This window comes from Apis cerana, linkage group LG4 (assembly GCF_029169275.1).
Source record: "Apis cerana isolate GH-2021 linkage group LG4, AcerK_1.0, whole genome shotgun sequence".
NCBI lineage: Eukaryota > Metazoa > Arthropoda > Insecta > Hymenoptera > Apidae > Apis > Apis cerana.
Window position 1 is genome coordinate 12,995,303 of NC_083855.1, and position 16,886 is coordinate 13,012,188.

The window sequence follows — 16,886 nt, forward strand, 5'->3', positions numbered from 1 at the left end:
CGTTTCGAAGAGGGCGATCGCTCGACCGGATCGTGGAACCAGCATTTTCCGCGAATCCGACGCGAGCTAACCACCCGCTCCATCCCCTTCCCCGAGCTCGGCATCGCAGCGACGAATCGAAATGGAACAAGTCCCCCGACGAACGGGTTTTTCACCCGCGGTGCCGAGTCGAAAGGGGCTTCGTCACCCCGGTTACACAGGCGTCCCTCCGGGGTGTCCACGTGGGTGTAACGAAGACAAATCGCTCGCGTATTTGATTAATTCGCAGAGATCGCCGGCCCAGCCCGCTCCCTTCCACCTCTCACGTGGCCCACGTCGCCACGTCCTCTCCTCTCTTCCCTTCCTTCGCGCGTCCGTCTTCGAACTCGGGTCGTGGATCGAATCGAGAGCGAGTTTTTGTCCCGGCCAACCGACTACCAGTAACGTACTCTCCCCGTTATTGATTCTCTCTCTTTCTCGCGTACCATCCACGATAGTCGTAGCTACGAGATACGTCCTCCTAACAACACCTCTCTTCCCTTTCCCTTCTACCATTTCCTTCCTCTCTTCCTTCCTTTCTTTTCACCCTACGAACCTAGGGCAATCCTCGTACGTAAACGTAAAGGCGTCGATCGTTGAACCGATATCGAACGATAATGGTGGAGAGAGAGAGAGAGGCGAAGTCGGCTCGCGTTGATAAATGTTGTTCGCGGCTCGAGAAGAAAGCTCGGGATCGGACGACGATCGCGTGCGAAACGGTAATACGTGGTAAAGGAAGAAGACGAAGAGGGAGAAGGGGCCGACTTCAATTCTCGACCTCCTCTTTTTCCATCTCGGTCGAAAATTCCACGGGCTGATTCTCGAAACTCGCGAAACTTTTGGGAACGCGTCCGTTATTTATAGGCGGGCCGTTCGGGCGCGTTCTTGCGACGGGGGAAAAAACGTGGTGGAGTGGAGAAAGAAGCTTGGCGGCAAGAAGCTCTCGTTCGGTTAATTAGAAACGGTAATTAGCGGAGGGACGCGTTGGCCTTGGTCGTTGGCTCGTTTATAATCGGATCGCGAGCGGTTATACCATTTTCGACGACGGGACGTTATAACGCGGGGATGGGAAAACGTATAAACGCGGGGGGGGATATATGAGTATCGATCGCTAAGCAGCTCCGCGTTTAATTGCCGCTACCGATTGGTCGGAAAAGAAGGGAAAGAAGAAACCGAGAGGTGGAAAAAGGGAAAAAACCGGTGTACCGAGTTTCGCACAAGGTGGAGGAGCGTTCCGGGTAAAGAAAACTCGCGATAAATTACGGGCCGACGATTCGATCACGCCGTATAAGGAAGCACGAGTTCTCTCTACACCGCTCCTGCTATATCCGCCGAGCTGCCGTATACCTCACACAGAGTTTCTCTTATTTTGCTAATTAGCTCGTAACGGGCCATCCCACTCGAGGTCGGTCCGCTCGAGCGTCCAGGGCCGCCTCTACGTGCCTCGTCGCCACCTCCTCCCGTTCCGTACACGATGTCCCCCGGTTTCACGCTTTTCGGCTCGCGGATGGATTCCACTTCGGAACGGATCTTTCGTCGGCGGCCGATAAAAGGCCGATCGTTTGCATAAATTGGTGGATTTTTAATTGGACGAGGTTTAGGCGAGGCAATAGGCTCGACGGCCGCGATCGACGAGATAGCCCGACGACACCCGGCAAAAACGTATCGAATCCCCCCGCCGTCCGTTTAATTAGAGAGGGGCGATCAGATTCGAACGAAGACGACCTCTTCGACGATCCATCATCCTCGTTCCACCCACCGGCTCGAAATCGTAAAATCGTCCGGAGAAAACTCGTTTCCTCGTCCCGAACGCTCGCCCCGCGTTACACGTGTCCCGAATTCCGAGCGAGGAACCTCGGCAACCTCGTAAAACGGATTTACGAAAATCGTCGTCGCTGCCCTCGGCGATGCCCACGGACGTGCCTCCACGAACCGCCGACACTCCGTCTCCGTCCAACGAAAAACGACCTCGTAATTAAATAATGATGATTAGCCGCGAGCGGTGGTAGCGTCGAGCAACGCGACGAATGCGGCGAAGAAACGATACCGTGGTGAAGGTATGTTGTCGTTGACGGGGGTCTCGTTTCTTCCCCCCTCCTCTCTCTCTCTCACTCGTCCTCCCATCACCGTTCCCCTCTCCCTTCTCCCATCCTCTCCTCCAGCCTCCTCTCTTTGACGCATCAACGCCCTCCCCACCTTCTCTCCCCCCTCCTCCTCCCTTACATGCTATATCTGCATGGCCTCGTATCCGCTCAACTCCTGTTGGATCAAGCGAGCAAACATTCCGAGATTATTCGACGAAATTTTCCTCCGATCTCCTCCCTCTTCCCCCCAGGGGTCGAGGTTTAGAATCGAGCGATTATACGTTCGCTTTCCGGTTAGCGCGCGGCAAGTAGGAGCGGAGCGAGCGTGTTCGCGGCGCACAATAGCGCAAGAAATGCGAGCATCGAGACCGGTAAACAAACGAATAGGGCTTCGTACACGCGTAAAACGTCTCGGTCCGTGGATGCGGCTAAATGGCCAACGAGTGTACACGAGGGAAAGAAGAGAAAAGAGGAGGAGGAGGAGGATAAGAAGAAGAAGAAGAAGAAAAGGTTTAGAAACGAAGGGCGGCAAGAACGACAAGACAATGGACGGCGACAATAAGGTCGCGTAGCTTGCAACCGAGCGAAAATAAAATGACATTAGCTACCAGTTGTGTTACCACTGCCCGATACCGCGCCATACCTCGTATCCCCTTACGCGGGTATACATCCTCCGCGTTCGCCAAGAAGGAAGAAAACTATCGGACAAATTAGACGCGAGACAGCTTGTTCTCCAAATCGATCGAAAATCGAACGAGAGAGGGGGGGGGGGAGAGAGGGGAAAAAGAAGAAAAGAAAAGGAAGAAACACGGCATTTTTATCCATCGGATTTCTCGTTATTCCCTCGTTGCGAAGACAACGGGCGGAGGAAAAGGCGATCGAGATCGAAGGGGAGAAAGAGCGAGAAAAAGACGTATGGACGATGCACGTGCACGTGCACCGAGAGATCGCAGAGAAAGAGAGAGAGTTCTTCTTCGCTCTCTGCACCGTGAGATGGTAAACGGCGATAACGAGGCGCGAGATAAGAGCGGAGAAGGCGCATCATAGGCTGAACGTGGCACGAGAAGGGGATCGCGCCTCGTAGCGCACCTCTATCTGTGCATCTATATGTTCGCACACCACGCACACCACGAAGGGGCGCAGGGAACCGTTTACACGCGGACCTGTCCGCGCCTCCCTCCCCACCCCGGCCGCGACATCGCTGCCATTTCTGCAACCTCCACTTTTCCAACCGATTCAAAACGATCTCTCCGACAAACCGACCGCGAAAAGGATATGCTTTTCCTGTCCCTCGTAACTTGCCTGCGTTCCTGCGTTCCATTCGATTCCATGTGTATCGATGTATATCTCGAAAACCACGAAAACACGTTCCTACGAGGAATACTACGAGGAGCGCGAGGAATTTTCTCGCCATTTCCAGTGGCGCGGGATTTCGGAGCCACGTCGAAAATAATGCATCGTCTTCTTTTCTCTCTCTCTCTCCTTCTTCGTGACGAACAATTATCGCGACAATTTCCCCAATTCCCATCTTCGTTTCTCAATCGAAGTTTTTCGCGAAATTTCCGCCATCTATCGTCCTCGGGGATAGAGGGATTTTCTTCCTTCGTCGAAATATGAATGATAGAGAAATTACAGAGTGAAATTACGGAATTACAGAAGATAGGAGTACGAGCATCTTCGATCTATCGTGAGACGAAGAGAATCCTTTCGCGCTATCTTTCCGCGCGGATCTCGGTGGCTCGGTTTAAGTCGATCGGGATGCAAAGTCGCAGCGCGGTGGAGACGATCCCTGAACGAAATTTGCAAGTCCGGCGAAAGAAAGGAAACAGAGCTAACGTATTATCCGTCGCATTCCGCCGAAAGGAATACGTACTTCTCCGTTCTTCCCTTCTCCTCCCTTTCTTCTTTCCTTCAACGCTCTATCGTTGTCGTCGAATTGGCCGTCGAAACAGCCATTATAAAATACTTTGGTCGAGATCGTAACGTCCAAAACGGTCTCCGAATTATGGATCCCTGTATCTTTATAGACACCTTAAAAAAGTACCATTGCTCGTTCATTTTTACGTAATGTCGTCGTTAAATTCGTTAAAGAGTAATGACGTGCCGCGCGGATAAGATTAATCCCCCCCCCCTCTCCCTTTCCTACTTCCCCTTTTCTCTTTCTCTCGAAAACTCGAGATTCCAAGGTCAATACCGAAGTTTCGAGCGAAAGAAAACTCTCGTTGCACGGAGATTTCATTCGATTCGATTTGTGTAAAATCGATGCCTTTCGGCGGCAAAAAAAAAAAAAGAGACGAGGAGTTTTCGGCTTCCCTTCCATCGGCGTGTGGACCGATGGAGTACCTTCGAAAACGAGGACAGAAGAGGGAAAGACACGGTATTGGGACTCCTCAAAGCGAACGGAGCGGTGATATTTAAAGCGTATGCAAAGAGTGTACCTCCATAACAGCAATTCTCTTCTTCAGGAAGAAAGAAAGGGAGAAGAGAGAGAGAGAGAGAGAGAGAGGGAGAGAGAAAAGTCTGGGACAATGGCGGTTTGCGTTCGGCTGCCCGGTATCCGACTCGCGACGATTTATGCGACCTCGACGAAGAAGAAGAAGAAGAAGACAACGACGACGATGGTCCATATTCCCTCCTTCTCCATCTTCTCCCTTTTCTTTCTTCGTCTCACGCCCGTTCTCTCGAACACGAGAATTCCAAGCTACGAAAACCGCGAATCGAAGATTATTACGTAGCGTAAGAAATCCTCAACCGCGTCCAAGATACTTTACCGATTGGCTCTGGCTCACGTAACTCGTTTCTTACGAAAATTTCAACCGTTCCCCGATATTCCCCTCTTTCGAGTTTCTCCGATTTTTATTCGTATCGTATTTGGCCCGTGGTCTCCGCGATCGCCCGACTGCATAGCCCCCCTCCTCTCCCTATGACGAGAGACATCGAAAAGCCGAGAAAAGTTGGGAGCGGCCGGTCGTTCCGCGGATAAGATAAGCGGGCGATCCCCTCCTCCTCCTCCCCCTCCACTCCTCTAGTCGACTCGATCACGAGTCGATGATTCTCTCTGCCAGGTACCATAAACTCGGCCGTAAAATGAAGCGCGTCCCTCACTTTGTCGCCAGATTTTATGGAAGGAAGGATCGCGCTACGATTCTCCCCCCTCCCTTCCCTTCAGGCCGAATCTCTGCCCAACAAGAAGTCGGGCCGTTTCTTTGCCTTTTTCTTTTTTCAACGGCCTTCGCTTCTTCGCCCGATCCCTCCTCCGTACAGCGATACCATTGTTTTTCGTATATTTCAGAAACAACCGGCCATCCTTATCGAAACAGGTGCTCGTAAAGAGGCGATAATCACCTCTCGCGCTGCCTTTCGTCCGGCCAATTCGCGATAACGCGATACCATGTCCCGTAATAAATACGAAATTAATGAATTCGGCGTTAATGTCCGCGCAGTGAATTTTATGCAAATATGGCCTGGGTCGAAGGCGAAGAAGAAACGATCTCCTCTTCCCTCCTGCGATATTTAGAAACGTTCTCCCCCTCTCCCCTCTCCCTCTCCCCGTAGGTGTGGCAGAGGCGTCGCGAAAGAAACAGACGCGAGCGAGGGCCGTTTCGCAAAACGAATCGCACCTGTGCCGACACGATCGCCGCCGCTTTTCGGCTCGTCCGACTTTAATCTGATAATCTGATTGGCTGCCGTGTGTCAAATATTGTGGGCCCGAATGCCAGACCTCGATCTTCCCCGTGCGAACAGGTTCTCTCGGTCGGACGCGTGGCCGATCGCGCTTCGAAATCGCTTCGGATCGATCGAATCGATACGAGCCGCGAACTTCGAGAAACCGTCTATCGTATTCGCGCGGTTGCATTTCTTCGCTCTCTCTTTTCCGCAAAAGAAGAGATCGAAGCAAGAGGGGAGAGGGAAGAAAGGAGGAGCGCGAGGCACGACGTCGCCTCTCGACGAAGGAAGGAACATACTCGAGGTTCGCGCATTGATATGCAACAGGCTGGATATGCGGGCCATGGCGGGCGAACAATACGACCACCGGTAAGGCACCATCGTGTAAACTATTCACCATCCTCGAGCGTATAACGTAGCGAACCGTGGCGGTCGATACGCCACGAGACACTTTACACGGTGCATCGGGTATATGGCGCGGCGAGCGCAGGTCGTGACGCGCCGTATCTTGCATCGGATGTACCACCAGTGTGGAAACACGGATACGTACCTCTCCTCTCCTCTCCCTTCACCTCCTAACCCTCGGAGAATCGCGTCCGAACCGACCAACCCACTCGTCCCCGCCGTCCACGACCTTACCCTTGCATTGCATCCTCCTTCCTCCCCTCCCTTTCCTCCCTCGATTCCACTTTCTCGCCAAATTCTGCGCGTTTCCCCCTCCCCTCCTTCCCAGATATACCCCTCTATGATTTACGCGGCTCTGCCTCCTGTTCCACGCACCCAACAAACAGAGAAGGAAAGAGAGTTGGTCGTTGCACGCGCTTGCACGTATACCGACAACGAACACGTGGGCGTTCGTGGACGTCGCGCCGTCGCCGTCGTTTTCTCGTGACGCGACTATGCTAACGCGGTAACGCCGCGCGTGGAATACGTTTTCGATCTTTGCGACGAAGCCCTCGCTTCTCGAGCCCTCTCTACCCGATTTCGAGCCTTCGAGCGAGCCATCGTTTACGCGGCAGAGGGATGGAAAGAAGAAGGAATATCCATTTCTTTTTCTTTCGAACTTACCCGACGAAGCTCCGTCCTTCACTCCTCCGACCACGCTGTTCTGAGGGACGGTCTCCTTGACGGTGATGGTGTAGCGTGGTTTCTCGCAGCTGGCGATCCTGTGCCCGGGGGAGGACGCGGTGATTCTGATTTCAGCGTCGTGCATGCTCTTCAAGCCTGCCGCGTCCGTTGCCGTCACGTTCAATTGATGGAACGGCGACCTGGAGAGGAACGCCGGCCTCGCCACTTCCATTTCCCCCGTGTTCCGATCGATCTGGAAAACGCCTGCCTCGTTCCCGCTCGTGATCCGGTACGCCACCTGGCCGAACAACCCCGCGTCCAAATCCGTGGCGACCACCCTCAAAATTGCCCCTTGAATCGAGTTGTCGGTCTTCAACGTCACGTTGTACCTTCTCGGCTCGAAGATCGGACGGTTGTCGTTCACGTCGGTCACTTGCACCCTCACGATGGCCACGGTGCTCAGACCCCCTGCAACCAAGCCAACACCAGAACGATAAGGACAGATAAAGAAAAACGCCGGTTGGGAAACGGTCGCGACGAAAGGGGTCGCGATTATGCGTATTTCGCTCTCCTCTCCTGAAATCCTCTTATCGAGCCAAATAACGTCGAGGCGGTGGTATTAGCCGGCGCAGAGGAACGAATCTACGGGGACGCGGTCGGAGAGCCGGTCGACATAAATCACACCACCTTTTTTCCCCCCGGCCAATCAGCCTTCCCCACCTCCTCCCCTCTTCTCTCACGCTCTCCGAGTCCCCAGCTCGAGAGAGCCCTTTCGCGAATTATTCGCACGCGTGTCAGGAGTTCTCTGGGGTAACCGCGCCGATTTATTTCGAACGAGAGGAATTTCTCGAGGATGTCTCAACCCTCCATCTCTCGTCCTCCCGTCATCGCGAACGGATACGTCGATCGATCGATGGATGCATCCTTTGTTGTCCGCGCTCCCCAACTCCCGGATCAAAAAGAATGGAAAAGAAACACGGTTGCCGGCTGATAGATAATTCGTTCGCCCGTTAAAGTATCGCCTCCCTTCCCCCTCTTCGTACGCAACCAAGTGATATACGATCGGACGGAAAGTAATAACTGCTCCCCTCGATCGCTATTCGTAAATCACCTTATTCGTCGAAACGTAACCACCTCCCTTTCTCGATCGAACAGAGGGAGGGGGAGAAGGCGAACTAGGAGATTAATTAATCGACGGAGGTGGGAAGAGGCGCGGACGCGATAACGCGGACTCCTGGTTGGCCGGGCTGATTTAGGCGCACATCCCGACGCAAGTGTTAATATTAAAGACAGTATGTAAAACGGGTAATCCGATGTTTAAACGGTTTACACCCGTAACTCATAGTAATATATGGACTCGACCGCGCGGACCTCGGAGCGCAGCGAGATTTATAGGTACGAGTGTCATTGGAGTCATGCGTCAAGGGCCGGTCCCCACCGCTCTCCGTGCTCTCCTCTCGCTCCTCCTCCACTCCATCCTTTTCCATCCTTCCTTTCCTCCGAGCTCGACCGAGAGCAACGCCAAATCCACCCCTCTAACCTCTCTATCTCTTTCTCCGCTCGATTCTCGTCCCTTTTTTTCCACCGATAGTCGCGAATCGAAACCTTGGCCTTGCCTCTCTCCCCGCTTCGCAGGACGTGCATCTAGATGAGCTGACTACTTCGCATGTACACCGCAATTTCCAGAAAGCGGATAAGATCTCTCTCGTCGCTGTTTCGCGATGTCACGGATCAAATCTCGTAAAGCGTCGTTTATCGTAGGGGACAGACGCGTGTATTGCACGCGTTTTCGACGAAAATAACGGGAAAATTCCGTCCTTTCTTCTTTAAATTTATTTATTCGGCATTAAATTCGAGGCGTTATCAAGCTCTGAGGGGGATCGGCGGATCTGGAAGAACAAACTCGACTCGAACGTATACGCGGTATTATCCGGCGCATAATACGAGCGGATCTCTAGCTCGATTCAAAGCAGAACTGTAACTACTCGCGGGTAATAATTATCGACGCATTCTTCGCCGATTCCTATCCGACGCCATCGACTCGATAACGCGCCGCGTTTCGATATCGTTCCTCCTTATAACGGATACTTGTATCGACGAGCGTGGTGGATCTCGATAATAGAACAGGAGGATCTGCCCTCGAATATGCGGAACAATCGAGCTCGTAAAATCGTAAGAAGAGGGCGACTGGGATAACGGCATGGCTCGGATCGTCAGCAGGTGTGTATAAATCACGGAAAGGTGGCAAAGGCCTCTGCTCCTCGTCCGTTATAGCGCGTAAGCGAGCCGAACGATCGTATCGACGACGCAAGCGACAATTACGGGACGAGGAGTTTCCCTCCTGTTTGCAAAACGCGACAATATCGCCGCCGCCCCAATCCCCCTGTTAATCCTCGCGTTAATTCTTCGTTTATCGAGTGGCTACCTGTCGCGAGCTCTGAATGGGGCTTCAGTCGTCGCTCTCGCTCGCTGGAACGAGTGGAAGGGGGCCGCTGTTGAAAATGGGCGCACCACCAGCGGTACATCGACGACATAAATCATACACCCCATTACAGAGCTGCTAGATCTCGGGACGGCGATAGCTCTCGCTCCTCCAACGGCTCCCGCGCCGTTCCGCTTCTCTCCTCTTCCTGGTTCCACGCACACCATCGCCCCCCCTCTCCCCTCGCTTTCTCGCCCGACGACCGAACCGCGAGTCGAGATAAAGCATCGTTCGCGCGATCCTACTTTATTATCCCTGCCCTCCCTATTTCGGTCACGAGAGATTCGTTACGAGACGAAGCGAGACGCTAATCGATCGGGCGTATCGGGAGGAGTTAGTTTTCGAAGAATGCGAGGCAGCTCGTTCCAGCGTAAAGTAACGAATAAAATATCGTATTGGGGATGGTCACGCGAGTTGTAAATACATATATGTGTGTAATACGTACCTCGGTCGGTAGCGATGACGGGAATCTCTAGATAGGGAGCGGTTTCCCTGTCCAACGGCGTTCTGACGCAAATGTCTCCGGTATCGCTGCGTACCATCAGCTGTTCGCTTTCCATTCTTCCCGCGGCTAACGTGTAATTCACCATGGCGTTCACGCCGCAATCCGGATCCGTGGCCCGCACCTGAAACAAAATCCACGTATTAATCGATCGCGAATAACCGTCGAGTTGAAACGAAATTCGAAGAAACGTGTCTTTCGCTCTCTCTCTCTCTCTCTCGCGGCGTACATCGTTCGAATGGGTTTTCCTCTCGTCGAAAATAGTCGTACGGTCGATCAAGTCGGATCGATCGGCCGATGATAGGTAATTGGCTTAGATCGGGCGGGGGTTAAGAGGCGACGAGAAGAGAAAGGGGGAGAGAGAACTCGTAAATTCAAAGCGAACGCGGAAGGTAATTTGCAGCGTGGTAGCAGCGTGGTATTGGGTGCCGATCGTCTGAAATCGAACGGGAGGGGAGGGGGATGGAGACGCGAGTCCCGCGAACGATAATGAACCCTTTAACCGAGCCGGAGCTGCTTTAATGACAGTTTAAAGTTTCTTCTCGCGTTCGGGCACGTATCGCGACTCGGGCATCTAACCGTCGTCGCGGGTGAAATCGTTCGAACCGCCCATGTTCGACGAGAACGTGGAATCGCGGGGTCCGATTGCGATCGCGACTCGGATGATCGATTACCTCGTTACGTGGCGGATCGTGTCGTCGCTACCAATCGTTTCCACGCCACGCCATCCTATTTTTACGAAGATAAAGTTTACCGCGCGAGAGAATCGTAACGGAACGGACAACTCGGTAATTAAGCATGTTACAGAACACTTTGAGAATTCTACTACTATCCGAGCTCGTTTCCCGCGACGAACGACCGAGCACGGCTGCCAACCTATGTGCGCGTATGTAGAAAGATTCCAGCGCGAAAAGAGAGAGGAGCGGCGAGGGCCCGAGTGGAACGAAGAGAGAGGGAAGATAATAAAGCGGGAGTCCACGAAGGATGATTTACCGGCAACCCGGTGGAATAACTTTCCCGCCAACACTGTTGCCACCTTCAAGAGGCAACGCATGCAACGTTTCTCGCGGCACGGAGAGAGGCAGAAACAAAGAGAGGAGGACGAAAAAGAGAATCGTCGATTTATTTTAGGGGAAAGAAAGAAGAAAAAGCGAAGAAAAGAAAGATCTCTTCCCCTCTCGAGAAAATCGAGAAATCTTTGTATACGGTATTCGCGGTATTTACGTATGTAAATGCGAAAAATGGAAAAGGAAAGAAACAGGGGAAGAAAAAGTGGAACGACAGGTTTCGCTTTCGTTCCAACGATCGCCCTAATGAATTATCGTCGGCCATTATCACGGCTAATATCACCGTCTAATTCCCATCGTAAAACCACTTTCGATCCCTCCCTCTCTCTCTCTCTCTCTCTCTCTCTCTCTCTCTCTCTCTCTGCTCGTTCTTAACGCCGTAGTCTTTAGTTAATCTCTCGTATTAGTTAAAACCGCATTAGTCAAGTCCCTCGTCGACATCGCCTATTCGACGGATTCGAGGCTGAGTCGCGTTATCGAAAGCGTTTCTGTTCGTTGAATTATTAAAGCCGGCGCGCGATACGTCTCGAACGCGAGTAAGCCGAGGTATCTTATTACAGCCACGATGTTCACAATTTTCCCCGGCTAAATCTAATAAAACCTCTTGGATCGCGCGCGACGATAGTTCCTATCGACGGATTAATTCCCCGCGACTCGTTTCGCCGCGCTAGTTTCCCCCTCCCCCATCCCCAAACATATCCGTATAATTTTCCAATTTAGATTTGCATCTCTAAATTGCATTCCCGCGCTTCCTATTTCGCGATACGTATCAGATAATCCCGAGCGAATTATTCCTTTGTTAACGCGCCCATCCTTGTTTCGACCTCGTCCCCTTCCCCCTCCTCCCCGCGCCCTCCTCCTCGCTCCAACCGGCCGAGTTTCGCTCACGCTTTTCGCCAATTGCACGCGACACGCGAGACCCGCGTCGCCGACCCGCCGGGAAGAAAAGAGCTCTGTATTAAATCGCGAGCAGCTCTACCCGTTATTTTCGTGCTCCGTGAACGTACACACACCGGCCGATCCATTGTTCCTCTGGTTTTGTTGCGGCCCGACCTTGCCGGGAATATCGATTTCAATCGGCCTCTTGTATATACGGAATACAATCCGCCGTAGGTTTCCTTCGAAAAGCCTTCCTTCCACTCCACCGTGGCTAGCACCGTGAACCATAGCTCACAGCACGGTGAATACCGGCCGCGTGCACGGACCTTGCACCCTTTCGTTACGAATCGAGTTCCCCGGTTCACTTTTTTTCCTTTTCTCTCTCTTTTTCTCCTCTTTTCGTTTGTTTTTCTCTTTTTTTTTCTTTTTTTTTACATGAAAAAGTCTCGTCGCTCCTCGGACAAAGAGAAATCCATCCGTTCCATAAACGGGAAGAGGAAGAGGAGGAGGGAGGGGGAGGGAGGATTTTCGATCGCGTTTCCTTTCCGATCGACGATTTGGAGGGGGAAAGTAAGGAAAAACGGATGCGACGGTGGTGATGGCACGAGCTCGGTTGAGATCCCGCGTTCTCCTCCACGACCACGAGGAACGAGCACGACTCGCTACGTGGTACGTGCAGGAGGAGGATATAGCGAGAAAGGTGGAGAGAGAGAGAGAGAGAGAATCGTACGTGCGGTGGCTGTCTACACCGGTTATAAAATACGGTGCCTCGAAAGGCTCTCAGCATGGTCGCGCCTCTCTGCCTTCCGAGTACGCTTCTCCTCTTTTCGTTCCTTCCCTCCTCCACCGTGTCATCTTCGTTTTCGCCTCGAACGAAACACTGTCCCGTCTATTCCGAGCGAGCTGTACCGAGTTGTACAAATTGTCCCCTAAAATTGTCACCGTAAATCGCAGATGAATCCGGCGAGTTTTATGCGACGATCTGAACCGCTCTCTCTCTCTCTCTCTCTCTCTCTCTCTCTCTCTCTCTCTCTCTCTACGTAGATCCATTTCTTCTTTTTCCGCAACTAGGGATTCGTAAAGAAATTATCATTAAGTTTCATAGATCTCGAGCGTTTAACAGGAACCAATTACGAGGTTGCAATCGATCTGCCGCGTAATCTGTTTGCAACAGACCGGTTTGCAATCATGCGCTACAGTTAAATCGCGTGGTACGCGAGATAGGTATCTAATAACGTCCGTTTCGTTTCGTTTCGTTTCATCGTTTCGAGCTTCGTTTTATAGTTGGATCGTGGTTCTAGTTTCGTCCCGTCTCGATCGACCGAAGGAAGGAAGGAAGGAAGGAAGGATCGGATTAATCGGCCACCAACCGATTCGACGAGTTAATATACCCTTTAGGGGGAGAAAGATTCCCTTAATATCGTATGAAATTCCTGTACGTTGAGTTTTAGCTTTAAAAGGCCTCTCTCGCCGCATTCTCCGAGGTCAACGATGCCGCGCACACCACTCGGCCATTCGCCTTTCGCCTATACGTATACGTATGTGTAACGCTGCCAGAGAGAGAGAGAGAGATATGTGACGATATTTCATACGATTATCCTCGGCATCGTTGAGTTAGTAAATCATTCCGGAAGGCGGTAGTATCTTCCTTTTGAACGCTCGTATAATCCTTCACCGCGATACATAAAACCGAAGGGAACTGGAGCGACGATCGTAAGAGAGCGCGTACGCGATTTTAGAGAAAGGAGAGGCTAAACAAGTTTGCCGCCCGATTCTCCCCTAAACGATTTATTTCGTTTCATTAACGGAGCGAACCGCTAATATTTCCTCGTCTAATTAAAGCCGGGTGATCGAGGGAGGGGAGGGAGGATGCTCGACCGCGTTTAACGCGTTATTAAACGCGATGCGCGTTCGTGAAATTCCGATCTCCCCCCTTCCTCTTCGAGTCGAGATTCGCCGTCTGCGAACCGAGCATCGGAATAATAATCGGAAAAAAGGGGGACGGAGACGAAGACGCGCAAAGTTCCGCGCGTTCTTCCTTACTCGCTACCGTCGCCTTTGCGAGAGGAGAGAGGGAGAGAAGGAGAGAGAGAGAGAGAGCAGTATCGGAGGGTTTTTCTCGGTTGCTCGGGGTCCTAACCCCCCGCCGTCCCGGTGCTTTCCGTTGGTCGTGGTGCGTGCGACCACGCGGGCCGCCACTTTTTGTCAGCTCGTGCTCGACAGATAGAGCTGTTCGTCGAGTAAGCTGGGAAGCCATCCTCGGTATTCCCGGCTCGCCGACTCTCTGATGGACTGACAGTCGTCCACCACCGTCACCGAGTATTCCCCGCGATCCTTTCGCTCTTCCTCTTTCCTATCCCCGACACCGACAACCTCTTCCTCTTCCTCCTCCACTCTTCCTTCTCCTCTTTCCCTTCTTCCTCTTCTTCTTCGTCTTTCACCCGCGAGACGCCGCGAAACCTCGAGGAGATTCGCATCGCGAAAAATCCAAGAGGCCACCGGGTTCCAGGAAACGTGTTCACCGTTACGCACGCACCCCGTTTTTATCCGCGGCGTAGACGCATTTAAAATTCTTGTCATTTGCACATAAGGGCGCCTAATTGCGCGGCCACGCGATCGGAAGGCCCCCGTGCACGCCAACTTCTTATCCGTGAATACGAGAAAGAGAGAGAGAGGGCGAAGCGGAAGTTTGGTGGGTGGACGACGGTTACGAACCATGATCCTTTGTCACGCGAATTGACACGCAGAAACGATGCCCGAGTAGCCGTCACGTGAGTCACCGCGGGTGTGCGACCGCACAATTAGCCGGATCCCCCTATTCCGTTTGCATAAATAAATATAAGCTCGTTCCTTCCCCTTCCATTCTCCTCGCCTTTCCACCTCTCTTCTCTCTCTCTCTCTCTTCCACGCGTTTCCCTCCAACTTTCTCGAAGCGCACGTAGGCCGCGAATAAATACGGGACGAAAAGTAGTGGAAAGAATAACGAAACTCAATTCTCCACCATCTTTCCGCCGCGAAACTTTCGAAACTTTCCTCTCCACGTTTTTCTTTTTCTCCTCCACGGAGGAACGTCACCTTTGGAATTCGTCACTTGGCCGATACACTCGCGCGAATATCCATCCGTCTAGCAGCAATTACATCGCGATGCGATCGAAGAAACGAAATAGCGACGGGTAATGGCGGGAAGCGATGTGACCGAACCATTTCTCGGTACAAGAGAAGAGAGAGAGAGAGAGGAATACGCGGAATCGAGAATAAGAAAATAATCGGGCTCGAGACGTCGGAGACGGGATACACGACGTGCGGTACTAAACGCGGGGCGTCGTAAACGGTCGAGCGAGGTCGATACGCCGCTTTACATACGCGCGATCATCCGGAGTGTAGCTCGGCAAAAGTGAGAGGGGGAAGGCGGACAATGCTACCAACCCGACCAACTCTATAGAGCTGTCACTCACCGTTGTCCCGCGGAGTCGCGAGAGACGATTCGTCTTTCTCCTTCCCTCTCTCTTTCTCTTCCTTCCCCTCTTCCTCCTCGTTTCCTCTTGCCACGCGTAGAAACGGGTTCATCCCGGCGACGTTTCGACCCTCTGCGGGGAGTTGAGTCGGGTGCGTGAAGGTGGTGCGTACGGATATCGGCCGGGTCGTGGCGATCGGAAGGGATGGGGACGCGAAAGAGGGGAGAAGGACGCGACGAGGACCTCCTTCCACGAGGAGGAAGGTGTTCGAGACCTTCTCTCTTAACCTTTGCTCTCGGGATGCGTGTTTTTGCGGTGGAACGGGGAACAGGGATGCTGGGAGAGCGTGGAACGAGGGCCCCCGGCGCGGCGGGTCGGTGGCCGGTAATTGCGATGAGATATGGTGGCCACTTCTCATTAAAATAGTTTAATATATATTTGTCGAGCTATCCGCGCAACGTATGTCCCCCCATTTGTTATCGCCTCCCTTGGACGCGGGGAGGGTCATCTTTATTTTTCGTAAATTCGGCATTCGTTAATAGCCACCGTTTGTCTCCTTGTCACCGGCCTCCGCGCTCCTTCCGTGGAATAATTCACGCGCGAAACGTAGGCAAAACGCCGAGAAACCGGCGTCTCCGTCTCCTCCATCTCCTTCCTTCCTTCCTTCCTTTTCTTTCTTTTTTTTTTGCTTTCGTTTTACGCTTGAATTTATAGTTATCGAATTTTAACGACCATCAACGCTCGTTAAGATCCCACCTCCTCCTCCTCCTCCTCCCACGATCGGCAGCGAACGGACTATTACCCTCGAGACTATTACGCGTGCCACTTCACTCGCTGCTCCTAGTTTCCTCTTGTTTCTCCCTTTTATCGTTGTTCTCCCGCTCTCATAACCGCGTACAAAGGATACCAGGGTGCAGAAGAGCTCGTTAGTAATCTGCCTTTACAATCGGCCGGTATATACGTGCCGTGGGCGGCGATGCCGACAACAGTTAAATCCCTCGCTTTAAACGCATACCTCTACGCCCCGCGACACCGACTCCGCGCACTCTTCCTTTTCCTCCTCTACGCGGTTATTAACGCAAAGTCGAAACACCGTCCCGCCAGCGATAATTGGAATATTTCCCGAGAAACTTTTATACTCCAGCCGCCATCTTCCTCCCCCGTATTTCCACTCGTATTTCTCTCGAATCGAGCACCGCCAATTAACTCGACACGCGTAATCGAGTCGATCGCGTGTGTGTTTCGAAAGAATCAGATGCGATAAATTGCATCGACGACGCTCGTCTTCCCGAATGTATCACGGAATTATTTTACCGCCTGAATCTCCGAAATTCGAGCGGTTTGAAATATTCTTTGGAGGAGGGAGGGGCGACGAAAAGCCGGATAATACGAACGAACGTGGACGGAGAGACAAAGAGGAGCGCGAATATCTGGGAGGAAGGACCAGTTTATTATTATTCGGCAACCGCCTACGCGTATCTCGTTTCCTCCTCCTCTTGGCCTCTCGAATTCCTCCTCTCCGACCACGTCTCTCCCTCCACGATGGACCTTCCTCGAGAGCAGCTCGTGGAAAAGCAACTGTCGGCCGAGAGAGCGTGCCGCCGCGCGGGCATCGGCGGGTTAAGAGAAAGGTCGTCGATTAAGATAGCTGTCCGGTGTTCGTGG

General features: G+C 52.5%; 1 protein-coding gene across 4 annotated transcripts in view; it reads right to left on the minus strand.

Annotated features, from left to right (window-relative positions):
- The window catches only part of LOC108000798 (protein dachsous), a 178,323-nt gene that overhangs the window by 22,295 nt on the left and 139,142 nt on the right, over positions 1 to 16,886 (minus strand). For all 4 annotated transcript variants that reach the window (XM_062074553.1, XM_062074554.1, XM_062074556.1 and 1 more), the window contains 2 exons: positions 9,764 to 9,944; positions 6,837 to 7,304 (listed from right to left, as the gene is read on the minus strand). In XM_062074553.1, the coding sequence (XP_061930537.1) occupies positions 6,837 to 7,304; positions 9,764 to 9,944 (649 nt within the window). The remainder of the gene's footprint in view (positions 1 to 6,836; positions 7,305 to 9,763; positions 9,945 to 16,886) is intronic.